This window comes from Phoxinus phoxinus (genome assembly GCF_949152265.1).
Source record: "Phoxinus phoxinus genome assembly, chromosome: 18".
In the NCBI taxonomy this organism is placed as follows: Eukaryota; Metazoa; Chordata; class Actinopteri; order Cypriniformes; family Leuciscidae; genus Phoxinus; species Phoxinus phoxinus.
In genome coordinates, this window is record NC_136893.1 from 7,297,022 (window position 1) to 7,316,803 (window position 19,782).

Consider the following 19,782-nt stretch of genomic DNA (forward strand, 5'->3'; position numbering starts at 1 on the left):
CATTTGAAACTGTTGCCTTGATTTATTTATAAATGTTTATAGGCAAAATAGTATAGAATTTTAATATCAGCCAGTTATCGGTTATCAACCATAACATGAAAATAATGATTGGCTTATTGGTAATTGGCTAGAGCTGTAATATCGCTGCATCCCTAACCAAGATGAATAGATGCTGTAGATGTGTTGTTCATTGTTAATTCACAATATCTAATGCATTAACTGGGGTTAATAAATGAACAACAAAACATTATTGTACAGTTAAAAAAAAGTGCATTTTATTTTTAATGGATTTTTTTTAAATCAAATTTGTTTACAACAATGGTAAAATCCATATCACTGTTTTTTAGGTCTATTTTCAGGTCTATTTTTTAGGTCTAATTTCACTAGGATAATCATAGTCACAAGAATATAATTTTACTGATACAGCACAAGGTCCTACAGGTACGTTAGATTATGGATGCACTCTGCAGGCTTTTGATTTACCTGTAAAGATACTTGTGTAGAATTGGACCATTGCCCCCCTGTTATCCTCTCTTGCTTTTTAACAACTTTTCGCTGACCTTCACCCCATTTTTTCCTCTGTTGCTTTTCCTATGCCACTCCCTCTCTAGCTCGACCATGTTTTTTTTTTCTCTTCTCCACACTCACTCCCCTAGCAGCATGACGGGAGATAATTATAAAATCAATGGAGCCGGGCTGCCTGCTTTACGGCTGCCTCTAAAACCTTAACAGGGAAATCACTGTAGGATTGATGACTCCTTCACTCTTTATCTCTTTTAATTAGAAATGTAAAAGATATGAAGAGCCTGGGGCCACAGCACTGCACCCTGGCATTACAACATTCTACCTGCTCTCCTTCCTTCCTTTCCTCCTTCCTTCTCGCTCTTTCTTTTTTTCTGCCTTTTCATTTCTTTTAGGAAGCCACTGCCTCAGTTTCCTGTAGAGAATGTCTAACATATAATGTCTCCTTCTCCAGAACACCTCCAGCTAGAATCTTTTCTCGAACATTAGAAAGGGAAAAAATATTATGGGTCATTTTGTATTTTATTACGAGTTGATTGAGCGGCATTAAACCAGTGTAGACTGTATGATCTCTTGCTGGGCAAGATATTACAGTCGTTCTTTTCTTTTACATCTTTATACATTTTTAGTTGTTTCTTTCTCTTTTTGTCTGAACGCTTTTATTCCTCACTCTCATTCTGAATTTACTTTGTGTTGCATCTTAAAGGGTTAGTTCACCCAAAAAATAATAATTCTGTCATTAATTACTCGCCCTCACGTCGTAAGACCTTCGTTTATCTTAGGTGCACAAATTTAGATATTTTTGATGAAATCTGAGAGGTTTCTGAACCAGCCACAGGCAGCAACGTTATTACCACTGTCTGAAACTATTGTTACCTTCAGAGAATGCATTCCAAGTAAGGTATCAAGACACGTCCGAACTCAAAGTTAGCTTCACTTCCTGTCTCCTAAGATACATGGAAGTCTCCTAAGATACATGGATGTATCCTAAGCATAGATGTATCCTTCACTGCCTTTGATATCCCACAGCATTCCATTCTGTGACAGTTATACAAAAATAAAAATAAAGTTGGTGACTGAAAGTTGAGGTTGGTGGTCAGTTTGTATGTAAAAGTACATTTTTGATAGACGTTTTTCCCTTATGATGTAATTTCTAGCCAGAAATTACTATTAGGAAAACATTCGATAAAAAGGGCTTTTCACACTGCGCTTAACCCTGGGTTATCGTCTTTCTTAACTCTACTTTTAACCTCTGGTAAAGGAGCGTTTCACACATGTAATTTAAAAGGACCACTTTTGCGGTGTTAACTCCGCATTGCGGTGCCAAACTTGTACACTGTGAAAAGATGAGGTGTTAGAATGTTACAATTAGATGCTTAGCAACCGACAACCAATCGTATGCTTTGGGCAGTCACGGAAACACTGCGCGATATAAACAGTCGTTTCTGCATATGATAGGAAAAATGTCAAACGGTGATGGAAACCGTGACAATTGGAGTGAAGGAGAGACCATTTCATTCTTACCTTTTATAGTTAAGAGTATAAAAGTTGATATTACAGTCAGTCACCAGCAATGTGTAATATGAGGACGCGCAATATTAGAGCCTTTAAGTAAACAGGTCACTTGCTGCGCTTGTCCAGTCAGTGACACTGGCACCGCGGATATGCAAATACAGACGTTAATCCAGGGTTTAGGAATGTACAGTGTGAAACATCAGCTTATGAATACCCAGAATTAATTGTTAACTCCGGGTAAATTATGAGCAGTGTGAAACGTGAATCAAGATAAAACAGGCTTTCGTTTACCTGTTGTTTACAATGAACCAGGGTTAGCCTAACTATTTCAAGTGTGAAAAGCCCTAAATGAGCAGAGTATAGGCTACTTAATATAGATAGACTTAGCGGTGGATCAATGAGCAGCCACCTAACGACCAACTAGATGATCCTAGCGTTGAGCTAAAAACTATTCTGAATACCTTAGCAATTGCATAGCAACACCCTCACAACCACCTACTGTGACTGCCTGGATCCTCGAGCTGAGAGAAACAACAATATACTGCAAACATAAAACTGACATTGCTCAATGAATGCCATTGATTGTTTTCACAATGCAAATGTTATTTTTACACCTTATTATAGCAGCTTTGATGGTTTGATACAAGTCTGTGTTTTTGTCACTATTATAATATATTATAAATATATAAAGCACACATACAATTGTGTAATTGTGACTTTTTCTCAAAATGAATACTTCACTTCTTATTTGTGCAACGTACTTTCTTATCATTTGCACATTGATTAGCATCTCACAATTACTACAGTATGATTTTGTAGACCAACATAAATTCAGTTTTTATCAGCCACTACACTAGTCACATTTGCAAAATATAAAGCTGGAATTATGAGACGGTAAAGCTGTAATTCTTTGTATTCAAGCATAAAATGTTGAGATTTAAAGTCATAAATAAGAAATAAATTCACAGATTTCAAGTTGCAGTTGTTGTGAAATGTGAAAATGCAATTATTTTTAACACTAGGGTGAATTTTATTGTACAGGGGAGACAAAAGAGGGCAACAATCAACCATAATTCATCCTCGCAAACTCCATGGCAGCAGGTTTTGCCAAGCCATACACAACTCCACTAAAAAAAAAATCAGTTATGTTTATTTTTTAAAGGGTTTCATTGATAACCATTTAAATGGCTTTAATCAGAATGAATGGATGAATCTCTCCACATGTGCCTTCTTTGTTGTTTTTGTAATTTGAACAACTGCAGCCTAGACATTGCTCTCTCCATTCATTATTGCTCTTTTCTCCTTCATTTAACTCTCATTACTCTCAGCACTATGCACTGAACACCACAGGAAGCAGAGCATATTTGCCATGGATAGAAAAACATGTCCTGCCTCTTTAAATCCATCACCTCAGCCTATCTGCCTTGTGTTCCCATGGCAACATCTCATTGGGATTGGATATATGGGGTCCTTGTAAACCAGTGTATAATGCATGGGCCTTGTTTTTAATCTTAGCCCTAGTTTATTGATCCTTTTAATGAAACTTAATTATAGTAATCTTTTAATTAAGAGTACCATAGCCCTGTTTACTACAATACCCTTGAGCTATGAATAAATAGATTTGTATATTGTGAGCCCCTTTGTGCTCTTTACAAATAAAGTGGTCAAGTCCGAATCCCTCAAGTACTGTGTCCATGAATTAATTCAAATACATGAATACATCCATATGGACTTTGAGAATATAAAAGCATGCTTAAAAAGGGTGTGGTCATATGTCTATGATCTCCATCATTCAGGTAATCACTTACAGATACACCTGAATAAATTACAATTTTGCTTGGTATTATAATATGATACATATTATTAAATAAATACAATGAAATATGCTATCCATGATTACTTATGGCTGGTAAAAAAAGACAACATTATTTTCACGATATTTCAGGCTAATGTAACCAATTAAAAATATTTAACATGTTATATATTTCTTTTTAATTATCACATAATTATCTAAAAGATTAAATTATTTCTTCTTAATGAAACTACATTTTCACAATAACCTCTGCCCATTCTGTCTCGTGTCTAAGTCTTTAATGGTCCTGTATGAGTAATGCGAGGATGTTTCTTTGTCCTCGGATAATTACTGCATGACACATGCAGACAAATGAGGGCACACTGGCAGGATCCATTAGTTTTGGTCTCAGTAGTGTTTGTGTGTGGTTAGCGTTTGATAAATTACAGTTCTCTAGCCAGCAGGGTCATTAGAGCAAATCTGTGGTGCGCGATCGCCCTCTGTTGGATGAATTAACTGCTTGCGGATTTGTTTCTTTCCTCATGTTTCACACACCTTGTCTCACTGTGAATAATGTCAGCTAAAATTCGGCCATCGTTTACTCACCCTCGTGTCGTTCAAGGCGAGTATAATTTACTGGAAAACGCAAAATAAGCTGCTTTTCCCTTTTCCTCCGTAGAACAGCGTGACCGGGGCCTGGCCATCGCTGTCAAGTTTGAAAAACATAACATAATAATGAATATACTTCTCCATACGATTAAGCCACTATATTTCAAATCTTCTAAATATAATTATAGTACTGTGTGAAAAGTACAAACCGAAATTTTAGTCGTTATTCACACTCAAAATCTTCCATTGGCTGCAGCTTTGTTTCAGGATCTTCTTCCCCGCTTTCAAACTTGATGCATGATGACGCGTAGCTGATTGACGTCATTAACGGATTTTCAGACCCGTCAGATAAATGGCTTAGATTAATTTCACCACACATTTTGCTTACATGAAACCAGTTTTGCACTGTGATATTATTTTACATAGATAATATATGCAAATTTGGAATTGAGAGTAGATAAATTCTATTGATTAAAATATTTTGAATCAGTTCACACAAGCAAGCCTCGGTCGTCCTTCCTGACTGCAGTCACTACTACACGGCTGTTAGTTGGCGGCAAGTTGAATTAAAAGTCCTTTTAAAACTTTTGTATGTATGTTTAAAAAGTGTATTTACAGACTAGTAATACTTTTTAAATATAGGCTACATTTAAATGTAAATTGTATTTGTGTTTTCACTGTTATACTTTAAGGGGGCGCTATTAGGCTACTCAAGAAAAAAGAAGCAGAAACAAGTGATAGCAGCACATGTAAGCGTAAACAATAAATAAGGTGCATAAGCAGATGCATATATGATATATATATATATAAACTTAATTGTCAACATTATAAACAGCATTTCTAAACTGCCTGATGTTACCGAATGAAATGTCAACCCAGGACGATCTACGGGACTGTGCAAGCTTTGGGGGTGTTGTTGGACTCGATGTACTCCATGTAGTCTTTGACAAAAAAAAACTATATTTTCTCAGCTTTTAGCTCAAAATATTGCTTTTTTTAAATTAAACTTACCCACATTCAAGTTGATAAAAAATGTATTGTATAAAGCTAGAATAAATCGAGTTTTTTTTTAAAGCAGAATGTGTGTTCTTTCTTTTGAAAGAAATAATGCATGTTCAGGTATTCATAGATCAAAATATTATTTTATAAAATAAAATATAACTTTTCTGAAAATGTTCAAAAATATTCACGTGAACATTAAATTGTATTATATACATCATAGTTATATTTTGTAATACAAAATATTGGCATAAATTGAAGCTAATTAAAATGTTTCTATTACACATAATACAGTTAAACATATTTACATTACTTATAACATTAATGAGAATCACAGGCCATTTAATGTGGATTTTGGGGTCAAATATCTTTTTGAGATTCACGTATGTCAATGGCAGTGAAAGCGCATGCTTGTCAGTAAATGAAGACAGAATTTTTATATTTGGCTGAACTATTCCTATAGTGTATACTAGATGAATTAAAGTAGCTCACTGTAAATGAATGACAAGGAGAGAGCGAAAGAGAGTTTCTCAAAAAAAAAGTTTATTGTGCCTCATATTGTTTATATGGCTTTTTATATAACAATTTGTTGAACACGAACAAAGGACTGACAATACATTAGCCAAGTTGAGAGAACAAGAAAAATATGACAAAGAGTTAATCTCAACATTCCGCTTGCTATACGTGTGGCTGTGGCGCAACTCTGAAGGAGAAGAGGTCAGTATGACAGCTCACACACTCTCTGACAGCACCAGCGTGATGACATTCATTTAACAATGTACTACACTACAGCTTATTGAGTGCAGCCATCCTCACATTCAACACACAAACACACGCGCCGCACGCACGCACGCACGCACACACACACACACAGCTGAGTTCTGGTCATAGTCGTATTGCTTGACTGAGACTGATACCTTTTAATGTTCAGTGGCACACGACCACCAAATTGCATACTGTGTGTTTTTGGCAATAAAATGGACTAAAATATTAGATAAAATTAGAAAAAGAAAAACCCACCAAATCTATTTCTAAAATGAAGATGAAAGTTCTGCATTGACTGTGTAAGATACACAGAATTATTTCAGTTCATGGTGACACGGCGGGATTTCTATAACCTAACACATAAATATTGCCTGTTTCTAGGCTGTCGCCAGACAGTAAGCGTTTGGTCCTTACAGAGATGCCCTGAGTCTGAATTTCATGTTCTTTCTTTTTTTATAGCAAGAGTTCTGAATATATGTAGTACAACAAGCATGCTTTTCAAGTGTGTGTGTGTGTGTGTTAGTACAGGTATGCATTTCATCATGATACATGAGATTCGGAAAATCGTCCAGATGCATTTGTGTAGCTATCCTGAATTATCGTCTAGGCCGATGAGGTCAAATCCCGCGATGACACGTGCAGCATTGCGCTCGCCGTTTTTTCATTTGACTCGAGTGCTGCTTAACTTCAGCCTGACCGCTCTGAGTGAAACCGGTCCAGTATGACATCATGTGCATGATGCAGAGACTTGAAGGTAATGGACATGTGGAAATGGGCTCCCTGACAGGAGTTGAACCCTAACAAGCTGCAAACTTTGGCACAGACACACCATTCAGTTGGCAGCGAATCATATGACGTAATGAAAGCCGATACGTAATGGCATTCCCCTAAAAACACGGATCATTCGACGGGAGAAACCCGGCCACTGAACTGATTATCAATGACATCTAACGCTGAGCCAAAGTGCCCAAGAACCCAACCAAGCAGCTGGATAAAGACTCAGCAGAGGTCTGCCAGTTATAGCAATCCGATTATCTTTCTGTAGGTCTGCCCAGGAAAGCTATCCAAACAAAACATAACTAAGAAAATAGAATACAGGACAAACAAAAAATATATGAAGGTATATATAGATATGTATGGGCTTATTCATAAAATGTAAAGAGAACAAACTATCTCAAGGCTGAAAAAGTCAAAATGATATTCGAAAGCATCATCATCAATAACAACAACATCAACAACAACAGAACAAAGGATAAGCATTTTCAGTTTCCATCCTGTATTTTCTTTTGAAAGAACTTGTTTTGAACCCGTTGAAAGTCAGCTGTTAATGGTATACGTCCATTTGGCTTCTCCTTTTCAAAGCAAACAAACAAGTTTTATAAAAGCGGCAGTCTGAAAAGCCAGTTGTTTTGTCTTTCGCCTTCCCTCTCGTTCTGCGGGAGAGGTCCTGAGAAGAGGTTTTTTTATGTGAGTTTCCTCAAATCGACTCACTAATGTCTCTCATCGTTGACCGTGTGGCCTGAGTTTGGAGTGTCTGTACAGGTAAGGCTCTGCGTTTGCCCTGGAACGAGAAAGCTTCCTCATTGAGCTCTTCCTCCATGACTCTTTCTGGACACATCCACATTGGGTTCCTGGCCGGCCCAGGCCTCTCCGTCGCTGTCTGTGCCCCTCTCCTCCTCCCCATCGTCGTCATCGTCGTCCTCCTCCTCCGGTGAAGGCTCGCTGCCGTTCTCTGTGGCCCAGCTGTCGTCTTCGTCCTCCTGCTCTTTCTTCATAGTGAGCAGGGCGGGTGGAGGAGCGGGTGGTTCGGGCTCCGGTTTCTTCTCTGTGGACTCGGTCTGATCCTCGAAGGCCTCCGGGTTTTCCAGCATCTCTCGGATGAGAGGAGGCATGGGGCCTGGGATCTCCATCTTCAGAGTTATGGCCCTTTCTGCTCCTGTTGTACACAAACAGTTCTTGTCAGAATGGTGTCATCTACATAATAGTAAGAAATAAGGTAGCGAGTGCAAAAAGCAGAGTGTGAAAGCCTATTCAAACTGATTTTCACACCATTTTTTGGTCGACAATTTTCATTGATTTACTTTGGACCCCATAAGGTGCAAAAACTACTTTTCCCCCCACAATGTAAGTTGATTTTTATTCTTTGATCTATGATATTTACATACACTGTAAAAAAAAATGTTGGTTTAACTTAAAAAATCAAGTTACCTTGTTGCCTTAAAATTTTGAGTTCGTTGTAATTAAAAATTTGAGTTAATACAATGAAGAAGAATGGTTTAATAAACTCAAAATAGTTTGTTATCTTCACACATTAGTAATCGAAGTTGATTTGACAAAAGATAAAAAGCCAAATCAGAAAATTATTTGAGCGATAGTGTACATATATATTATGTATATTGGATACTATTTTACTTCCATTGTTCCATTCCATAAGAGTAACAATCTGTTACTTTATTAGCAGTGTATTTGCCATTAAACCATGAGTATTCTGACATCAGTATTGTCAAATGAGTTGTATTTTGCATTGAGGCAAGTCAAATCTAGCATTGAAGCATGTGAATGAGCCTGACCAAGTGCATTTTGCTTTTGAATATGCAAACTTTTCTACATATTTGCGTTGCCCTCTGTGTGAACACCATTGGGGTGCAAAACCACTGTCATTACTGTTGGCACTCTTGGTATGAATATGCCGTAAGTTCACTATTTAATTGAAAAAGCAGCCTTTGATTTTCATTAAGGTTTACATCTAGTAATGCTATTTTTTGGGCTAGAAAACTGACCCTTGGTGCTGATGCCACGTAGATCAGTGATCTTCATCAACATCCGAGGGAACATGTAGGGTTTGTTGGGTCGGCGGCGGCGTGCATAGATCTTCAGAGCCTCCAGCAGGGGCTCCTGCAGACGATCTACACGCTCAGGCTCCTCAAGATCCATCCGGTCTACAGAGAAAGAGGTTAATATCAGTATAGTAGTGCCCCCATACATTTTTTAGGTGCTTAAAACTAATTCTGTATACAAACTAAATTTTTGTTAGAATGAGTACCCTTTTCCTGTTGCTTCAACTAGATGGCACCAGTGTTACAACAAAATTGCATTGTGTAATACCTCCACAAATGAGGCAGATGGCGCTGAGGAGGCCAGTTTCTGTATCATCCATCTCAAGGGGCAGAAGCTGACCAGCGAAGGCAAACACCAGGTCGGTGAGCGGGCCGAAGCCAGCATTATGCATCTGAGTCCGGTTGAGGGTCAGTCCATCTGAAAAGGTCATTGTGTCCTGGTCCGGTGTGTATCGTGTACAGATTCGCAGCATCTACAAGAGACAGGCATATATGAGGTCAAATATTATGTGAATGTGATATTGTAAATGCATGGTCTGCATCAAGGTGAGTTTCTTTAAGGAGGGCACACATACTAGAATGTCCAAGCAAGCTGATTTAAGGAGGGTGATCTGATCTGCGATGGTCAGGGTGGTGAAGCCCGGAAGGCGTTTGGCAAATTCCACGATTTTAATGATGCACTTGGTTGAAAGCTCACTGAATTTGTCCCATAGGCCCAAGTCCAGCTGAACCCGGTGGTCTGAGCTTGAGTTCTGATGAAAAAAAATTAGAATAGGAAGTTAATCTATTTATGCATGAGTATTTTGATGTCACCATGGAATCAAAACTGACTATTCTTATTTTTTTTTATGGAATACTGCATTACTTATGATTTGTTTGTGTAGATAAAAATAGTTTTAATTCATGTGCCCTCATTATCTTTAAAAAATAACTTCCCCTCCCTCTTGCAGCAACATCTCTTCTCTGATGCCGTGTTTACTGGTACGAGGGCGGGATAACCTGTCACTCACATGAGATCCACCAATAGCAAACCACAACAATCTAATCTGCTCCCAATGTACAAAATCAAGTCCCGCCCTACATTTATTTTCTTGTTCAGGAAGCCATTACATTCAGATATATGTCACAATAGAGAAAAAGACTGTCGCAACTTCCATTTCATGCCGACTTTATTAAAAAAGAATCATATACTCATTCTCATGTCATTCCAAAACCATTTGACTTATTCTCCCATGGAACATTTCTATCTGTTCCTCACACTTTATAACTTTAAAATACGTGGAATACAGCACATGAGTTATATGGCCCACTTTTATGATAGTTTTATGGTTCTATTTTATTTATTTATTAATTTTTTGGAGCTTGATGGGCCCAGTGCTTATTTACATGAATTATAATTAAAGACTTTCCAGAAAATCCTTCAGAAAGAATTTCACAGAAAATGTTTGGAACAATATAAGGTTGATTGAGTAAATGACCATTTTTATCTTTTGGGTGCACTGTTCCTTTAAATGATGTTTTCAATAAAGGAACATGTTTATCACACTACATCTGACATGGTCAGTTTACACCGCTATAAATAAATTCCACATTCCATTGCTGACAGATTCGCTCATTTTCAGAAAACACTCACTGTGGTGTATTTTCCCAGCTGGCCGAGTGAAGGGAAGGTCTCTTGATGTGCTTTGCTCACTTTGTTGACCAGTTCCTCCAGTTCCCCACTCAGCTCGTAGCTCTCTGGCGGAACGACCTCATCCTTCACGTCCTTCTTCTTCTTATTTCGATCATTGCGCACAGCTGAAAGTCACAAAGAGAGGCTCCTTAATACTTCTACAGTGAGTCAGGTTTACTCACAAACACACCAAACTATGATATTTGCACTTGGATGTGCAACCTAGTGAAACTTTACAAAGAGATGTGCCAGAAAAAAACATAATGATTTAATCAGGTTTAATTCCTCAGAATGTCTAACCAGGCACACTGCAACAAATTGCTTAATATTCAATTGAGGAGCAGGATTTTAAACTTGGTTTTGCTAACCAGGTACTGACCAAAAAAAAAAAAAAAAAGTATTGTTGGCTGACTCTAATGAAAACATGTCCAATTTACATTTCACACTAAAAGTAAAATAAAATACATATTACTTTTTTATTCTATAAGCTACTGTGCCTTTCATTACATTTTTTTTTTAATACTGTACAATGACTATTTTAAATCATGTATATAAATCATAAATTAATTACAACAAAAACCAACATGACATACAGTCTTGGTCAGAATTATTGGTACCCTTGGTAAATTTGAACAAAGAGGCCTGTGAAAATAAATCTGCATTGTTAATTCATCTAAACTCTCATTAAAAAAAATATATCACAGAAATCTAACCTTTCATTGAAGCACAACAATTGAAAATGAGAGGGGGGGTCTCATTATGAAATAAATGTTTTTCTCTAATGCACATTGGCCACAATCAATGGCACCCTTTTATTTAATACTTTTTGCAACCTCCTTTTTCCAAGATAACACCTCTGCGTTTTCTCCTATAATGCCTGAGGAGTTTGGAGAACAACTGACAAGAGATCAGAGACCATTCCTCCATACAGAATCTCTCCAGATCCTTCAGATTCCCAGATCCATGTTGGTGCTTCTTCTCTCCAGTTCACTGACTCATTTTCTATAGGGTTCAGGGCAGGGGACTGGGATGATGGTCATGGCAGAAGTTTCATTTTGTGCTCAGTGACACATTTCTGTGTTGATTTTGATGTTTGTATTGGATCATTGTCCAGATGGAGGATCCAACCACAGCCCATTATAAGATTTCTATAAGTGGCCATCAGTTTTTTTTATTTGTCAGTTATTTGTCTGTTGGAATTTGATAGAATCCATGATTCCTTGTATCTGAACTAAATGTACAGGACCTCCGGCAGAAACATTGTCCCACACCATTAACTATCCAACCGTGGGTATGGGGTACTTTTTTATCCTTGTGTGCATCAAATCCATCTGGTGGGTTTGCTGCCAAAAAGGGCTTTTTTTGTTTTGTTTCATCTGACCATAGAATCCAGTCCCCTTTGAAGTTTCAGTCGTGCCTGACAACGGAATATGCTGGAGTTTGTTTTTGGATGAGAGCAGAGGATTTTTCTTGAAACCCTCCCAAACAACTCGTGGTGATTAGGTGCTGTTTGAATTATTTATTTATTTATAATTATTATTATTATTTAGGATTTCTGACCCCAAGATTATATTTTTTTATAAATATAAATAATTTAATTTTATAATATAAAATATTATATTTTCTTCAATTCTCTATCTGTGATCATTGGAGTCTTTGGCCACTCAAACTTTCCTCCTCACCGTGACGATATAGACACACTTCCTCTTCCTCTTCCTCTTTCATAATGTTTTCTATTTATTGGAACTTTTTTATCTAACTTAATTATCACCCTGATGGGATGAAATGGGAATTTTCAATGCTTTAGCTATTTTTATACAGTCACTTTATATTTTGTGAAATATATCACAATCTCAGCAATCTTTTGCTGCACATCACAACTCTATTCTTTGGATTTTCTCATAGTGATGGATGATAAAGGGATGATTTGGCCTTTGTGTTTCCTCATTTAGATTCCTGTGAATCAGAAAGTCATGGCTGTGCCTGTGTAATTTCATGTTCTTAGTCACCCTGGTGTGCAAAAAAAATATTCATAAATATGAATGGGAATACACTTTAGAGATATTTTACACATAAACATTTCTAGGGGTACCAATAATTGTGGCCATTGTGTATACTTTTTTTTTTTTTTTTTTTCATAATGTGAATTTCTCACACTTTTTTTTTTTTTTACTTCAATGAAAGGTTCGATTTTTGTGAAACCTTTTAGATCAAAAGGATAAAAAACTTTTTTTTATGATCACCTTCTTTGATCATATTTACCAAGCGTGTCAATATGTCTGACCACAACTGTAAATAACATAGACGTAAAATACATAATTGCAACAGAAAATGTGATTCCTTGTCATAAAAATTCCATTAAAATAGGCTCATATATTTACAAAAAATATACTTTCATTGTATAAAATTTATGTAAAATATAATTTACTTTTTTCCATTGATTTTGAGGTGATGTTCTTGACAGGTTTTGTAAGATTCATCTTGTCACCTGTTAGAACAAACTCAGTTTAACTTAGATAGCATTTATCACTTGAGCCTTGTCCCAAACTGCACACTTCATATGCACTTTCGGTCTTGTGGACTTAAAATGTCTGCCGCGTGCGCGTGTCCGTTAAGTCCATGAGACCTTAGGGTGTCCCGTTTGTCATTTTAGGTTTCAGAAGGGTGCTCGCGAGCGCCTTCTTTGCAGGCGATATGCGCCCTCGATGCACACTTTTGATGCGAGCTCCTCTGCAGACTTCTTCCCGACAGTCAAAGCGGCGTTACGTTACTAAAGTGCAGACTCGAAGGAAGACCGCGAGTGCTTAGGGTGCCATTTGGGACAGGGCCTTGTTGTGTTATCGCATCTCTCCAGATTAGGATACCGAATCCTAAACGTAATCACTAATTCATGGAAACTGACCTCAGATCGGACACTGTGGGTGTTTTGGTGAGTTTGACCCAAGGGAGAGCAGCCCTGCCAACCCTAAACCCCCTCCCCTCTCTCTCTCGCACCCCCCCTCCCTCCCATTCTTTCCTTCCTCTCAGGATATCCAGTAATAGCAAAAGCACAATGTGATCCCGGCCCCTACACACATCCCATACATATAAACGCACACATACATGTCCCAGTGGACACATAGAGGGCCAATGTGCCACTCTCCTCGTGACATCATCGCCGTGACCCTGGCAAATGAACAAACACATGCCCCAGACTTGCTCTTTCAACCTCGGGCTATTGTCTTTGTTACAACACAAATCTGTTAGTGCCAAGTAATAAAGTGACTAGAGGAAAGGCTACCAAAGAAATCACACCTACCGTGGATGGATTGATGTGGGTGAAATTGCAGACACGAAACCCATTTGTGAAGTGAACATTCATGTTGAGCTCTAACCTCTATGCTAACCAGCTTTATTGGTTTACGTTTGAACTTTTATTTCTCTTTTGTGTCTTCAAGTGTCTCAACTGGCAGTTTACAGTCATCTACAGTTTGTTTATGCCAGTGCTCCGGGTCTCAAGTCTCATGACTCTAAATTTGTCTGTGTGTCTCTAGGTTGTATGTCTAGCCTATATAAGCGTGTCCCCATCTGTCTCCTGTCCCATCTCTATATTTGTGTTTGTGTATGTGGGTCTTGGCCGAAGACCAATAAGCTCACGTGCTTGGCAGACGCCTGAACACTCACCTTCCTTAGACATGCCAACTTCGAAGCACTTCTGCAGCCGGCAGTACTGGCAACGGTTGCGTGTGACCTTGTTTATCTGGCAGTTCTTGTCACGGTGGCAGGTGTACACCATGTTCTTCTGAATACTGCGACGGAAGAAACCCTACAACAGACATCCAAGAGAGAGAGAGAGTGTTAGTAGGTTAGCTGAAGAGTAGGTCAACCACCTTTCCTCTCCTATCATTTCTCTTACACAAGCTGTCAGTTCAAAAGTTGCTGATCCAGATCTGTCTTATGCTATTGACGTAATATTGCTTTTGTTATATAAATGGTCAAAAATGTATCATTACTTGCTGCAAACAGCTTACCATTGGGTTAATGAAACCAAGTGGGCCTGTTCACACAGAATGTGTTATTGCTTCCGTTAAATTGTTTTTGTATGTAAATATGTGCTTGACGTTTTTGTTTTTTTCAATGTTTTGATAAGATGTCGTGTCAAGTCAAAAGTTTTTGAACTTTTAACTAAAATAGGTCTTGAGAAACTTTTTTGAACACATAATTTTATTACATTTAAAAGCAATAAGCTGCTTAAATACTTAGTTGTATTTCAACACCGTGGTAATTAGTACAACACATATTCTATAATTTAAACATAGTAAAAATGACTATTGCATTGCCTCTCATTGCTTTAATGTACTGTTCACATTTCTCATATTACATCACATTACATCACATTACTGTTCACATTATGCTGACACTGCACAACTGTATCCTTTTCAAGTGACATTTTGTGTTTTCATAAGCATTTTTTCTCCTTGCACTACAAGTTCCTCAATCAGTCTTAGTTTCTTGCTGTTGATACGTGCGAAAATACTTTTTTTTAGTATTTAAGTATTTGTCACATTTTTGCCAAACATCAAGACAAAGTGTCTAACAGACTCATGAAAAACATGAGATTTGCCAGGCCACGGGCGATGGGAGTTCTGCTGTTTACCTTGCAACCCTCGCAAGAACTGACACCGTAGTGGTACCCAGAAGACTTGTCCTGGCAGACGAAGCAGGGCTTGTAAACACGAGGCGGAGGTGGTGGAGAAGGGGAGCTGGGAACCATCTCCTCCGAACTGGTGCTCTGGGTCTCCACCGCTGAAGAGAGATCAACAGGAGAGAAAAGAAAACATCAGACGCTTCGCTTAATCACATCACTTCACACTATTTACACAACACAGGAGGATTTAATGAGAGGGAGATATTAAACGCCACATGGAGAGAAGAAAAGATTCTCCCGTGAACCTTTTAAACCGTATCCGATTTCAAAGACCCACGAGTGCTTTGAAAACCATCATGATTCCTCGCTAAACCTTTTTCATGATGCCCCCGAGCAGAAACACACAAGGCGCTACCCATCACTGCTTTTTAAATCTGTTATTGTATAAGAAGCATCTGCCAACTAGGGAAAAAGTCAAATCTAGTTAACATGTCTGTAGAATTCATCTCCCTCAAGTTCCGCCCCCCAGCCTACCCCGTCCTTAGGGGGTCAGGATTTTAGGGGATTAGGCTGGTGATTGACATTGGAATGAAAAGAAAACACAAACAGTTTAACACTAGCCGACAGATAAGCGGAGCCGATAAGACAGGTAGCTCATCTCTGTCACATTGCCTGGGGGGCAAAACTCCACCCTGAGCTTGCGGTCTTGCACGCGGGACGGACTACTGTCACACTAATTCTGATGTAAAAGCCTTACTGAAAGTCATGACTTTGAGATATCAAACCAGATCAAATCATTAAAAGACATTTTCTACAACAAGAACAAACTTGAACTAAATTGAGCTGGTTGATGATACTATTGTCTTCTGTAGAGCTGCAGATGAATCAAATTTGGTTTCAACAATCTGTATAGTATAAAGTGCTTTATAAATAAAGGTGACTTAACGTGACTTTTCCCCCCCTACATTTTCACATGCCAAACAGTTTCTTTTAGTCAACTTTTACCCTTGGTCAGTCAAAATTCAAACCCCCAGCCCTCACCCTTGCCATCTTTTGACACACAAAACCCTATTTTTCTCGTTTCCCGGCCTTAAATTCCTCAGTGCAGTCCTGCTAGGTTTTAATAGAGGCCCCCGCTCGTAAGCTAGGCCTATAAAGGTGGTCTCATGGATGGACCGGAGGCCCCAGCCCGGCTGGCGGGGTCTTTATTAAGACTCAGACACCTCGGGCTGCCATTCACACTACCAGCTGTAGCCTGAGCTAGTAAAAAAAAAAGGCCCAATCATAAAAATAAAAATAAAAAAACAGGGAGGCTCTAAACTTCTAACTTTTATTGCCCCACCTTCTTCAGCTACCTTCAATGGAAAGCCTAAACTTAACTAACAACCCCTCCCTCTCCGTCCCACCACAGGGTTCAGCAAAAACCACCAGCTTGGCTTTTTACAAGAGTTTGGAGACTTCAAAAGAAGAAAAGGGGGCATAAAAAGAGGAATTTGATAGAAAACAGAAAAAGGGACGAGGGTGGAGGGGGGTGAACGAGGAGAGGCGAATAGTCCTATTTAAGGTCGAGCTCACATACAGTAGGGCCTTCTGTTCATGGCCATGGTAACAAACAAATCACTTATTCTTCAAGTGAGAATGAGAAATACACAAGCTTTCTGGGTATATCAAGTAGTAAAAAAAAGCTAATTGCATTTGAACTAGCAATGTGCATGACATTTGCTTCCCAACTATTGTGCAATGTCAAGTAATGCTAAATTTTAAAGTGCGCAAGAGGAATTTGATCAGAATAAGATCTAGCTTAGTTATTTCATGATTTCGGGGACACTAACTAGTGCATTGATATCACAATGAGTGAAGAACTAATGGAAAAAGGCTATCAAAACACAATGGGTCACATTAACGTTATAATTCCGGTGTATACCCCCCACATGTATGGTATCTCAACACATACGTGTTTTGAATACTAAGTATATGCTTTGAAGTAAATGTTGCACAGCAGGATCGATGCTCTCCCCTGAAACTAGCGTGAACTCGTTTGTTTATATAGCAATACTGGCAATATGCTGGTAATGACAAGCGCCTGAAAAGAACCGCAAACTGCATGTGGCGTGAAGAAACGGCTACTGATTGACACCGTCTGAGTAGCTAGGAGTAAAAAAAAAGAATGGGAGGGGGATAAAAATCCATCAGGATCTCTCAACAACCCGAGACGGTTCCTGCCGTAAAAAACCCCGGTCGCTTTCCCTCCCTCTAACACCTCTTCCCAAATATCAGTCAACACTTCTCCCGGGGTGCACAATGGGATGGGTTCTTGTGTCAGCCCGGAGGCCCTCTCTGCTAAGCTCTCCTCTGTTAGGGAAACAAAGCGCTGTGAAATGAGAGGCCTCCTTATCAGCTCTCCAGCCAGGGACTTGATTTGCATCACAATGCGAAGGCAGAGGGCGGATGGCTGCTGATGGAGGGACAGGTAGAGGCCGACTGCAGTTATCTGTAGATGCTGTTCATTTCCTGCCTGGTATTGTGTTTCTGTCCTGAACTGGTCTTTCTGTATCCTCTGAACATAGGTATTCCAGGTGGACCTTCCTATGCTAATCCCAGTGTCAACCTAGACAAAGTGCCCCTGTGGTAGGAAAACAGCCATATCTACAAGCAGACACACACACACACACACACACACACACACACACACACACACACACACACACACACACACGATAATCCTATGCTGGCAAAATATGTACACACACATTTAAATATTTATATAAATTATAATTTATTTTATTATTAAAAGTATACATTTATTTAATATTTTTTAAATAACTGTTACATTTAAAATATTTACCGTAGTACATAATAATAATAAAATAATATAAATAATAAAATATTTTATATTTATTTAAAAAAAACTTTAAACTCTTAAATTAATAAAGTAAAGTAAAAATATTAAGAAAAATATTATCAATAACATCTATATTTAGGTGAAGAAAATCAAAAATTGCCAGTCAACTTCACAAACAATCACAAAAGAAACAGCAAATAACACTAAATTAAATGTTAAATTTTAAGGTAGAAAAACTTCAAACTTGGTTACACTTTATTTTAAGGTGACACTTACATTGTACTTACTCAAATAAGTACTGAGTAATATTAATTAACTACATGTACTTACTATAGAGTTACGGTTAGGGTTACGCGGTTAGGGTTAGGGCTAGTTACATGTAATTATGGGCAATTAAGATCTAGTGGGTAAGGTTCAATACCCGCAATGCCAGGCAGATGCACATGCACACAAACTATAAACATTTCATTGTTGCCAAAAAAAAGTAGTCTAGGTTCAAATCCATTACCTAAAAAAAAGACTTTGGTAACAATAAACAACTTAGGTTGGCCACATGGAAACAGGAAGCGAGCTGTGACCTTGAGTTTCTTTATTTTGGTTCAGTCTAGAAGTCTAACAATCACTAGTATACAAAAAGCACAAAATAACAAGTGTCAGCCTCATGTGTTTTAAGTGTTGCAACACTACTTTTAGCTGAGCCGCATATGACGCATTGGCTGCGGAACAACTATTCTTTCACAATAGAAGAGCAGATTTTGTGTACGTGACTGAGGGTGTGATTGAATCTTCAGTGGAGCACTGTTCCCAAATCTAGTCTTGGCATGTGAGCGTGTGTGTGTGTGTTCAGTTCTGCACGGGCGCCCGTCCAACGAGTGTCTCTAAAGACTCCCATTTGATTTGCAAATATAGTTCTCTGCGTCTCAATTCCTCTTAAGTATTTCAGCGTGTTGGGCGTGTATTTGCGTGTCGCTCGCTTTGCATTTCTCAGAACATAATCCTGCTTCCCTCCACTGAAAGCTCCACGATTTTGCTTCGCCTCAAATTACAACCCCATACCGCAGAGTTGGGTGGACAGACTGCTTTGTTGTGCGTGCAGCCAGTGCGGCAGACGGGCCACAGATTGGCCAGGTTTTTTGGAGCGGTGTGATTGATAGACTGACTGGCAGGGCCGCCTCTCTGCGAGCGGTGCCTGATGGGCAAGGACACACAGTCCTCCTGGCTGCCAACTTCCTGATGAGGGGAACCGACCATGGCTCTTTCTCTGCTTCTGTGTCTCATTGCCCACGGCTTCCTGCCATCACCCAGATCCTCCTCACATGCTGTTGTCATCGTACCACCTTATACTACACAACTCCATTTCCTTCCTCTCCACCGCATCACTGCTTCTTTCCGCTGGATGTATTCTCACTGATTGCAGGCTTTATCTTACAGCAAGCTGTTTTTCGACATTTCTAAATTCACATACTCCAGTGAGAGATATTTAGTTTGATGTATTGAGAGAAACAGCCATTTAAACAAAGAATTGAATTCCAGATCCTATATTGCCATTTACTTGGCAAATTGACTTCAAGACTTTCTTTTTTTTAAAGACACTTTTTATGT

The 19,782-nt window shown here is 38.6% G+C and overlaps 1 protein-coding gene and 1 long non-coding RNA gene across 7 annotated transcripts in view; both read right to left on the reverse strand.

The window, feature by feature from the left end:
• LOC306985637 overlaps positions 1–4,778 on the reverse strand; it is a 37,445-nt gene extending 32,667 nt beyond the window's left edge. Inside the window, exons 1-2 of the long non-coding RNA XR_013794836.1 lie at positions 4,648–4,778; positions 4,436–4,535 (exon numbers count right to left, since the gene is read on the reverse strand). This is a non-coding gene — a long non-coding RNA (uncharacterized lncRNA). The remainder of the gene's footprint in view (positions 1–4,435; positions 4,536–4,647) is intronic.
• Positions 4,779–5,958: 1,180 nt separating this feature from the next.
• The window catches only part of rarga (retinoic acid receptor gamma a), a 54,790-nt gene continuing 40,966 nt past the window's right edge, over positions 5,959–19,782 (reverse strand). For 3 of the 6 annotated variants that reach the window (XM_079589086.1, XM_079589087.1, XM_079589088.1), the window contains 8 exons: positions 15,348–15,496; positions 14,375–14,516; positions 13,140–13,199; positions 10,673–10,836; positions 9,615–9,791; positions 9,308–9,512; positions 8,983–9,141; positions 5,959–8,138 (listed from right to left, as the gene is read on the reverse strand). In XM_079589086.1, coding sequence (XP_079445212.1) covers positions 7,783–8,138; positions 8,983–9,141; positions 9,308–9,512; positions 9,615–9,791; positions 10,673–10,836; positions 13,140–13,199; positions 14,375–14,516; positions 15,348–15,496 — 1,412 coding nt within the window. In that variant the 3' untranslated portion in view covers positions 5,959–7,782. The remainder of the gene's footprint in view (positions 8,139–8,982; positions 9,142–9,307; positions 9,513–9,614; positions 9,792–10,672; positions 10,837–13,139; positions 13,200–14,374; positions 14,517–15,347; positions 15,497–19,782) is intronic. The other 3 variants (XM_079589089.1, XM_079589090.1, XM_079589091.1) reach the window with 1 other exon arrangement.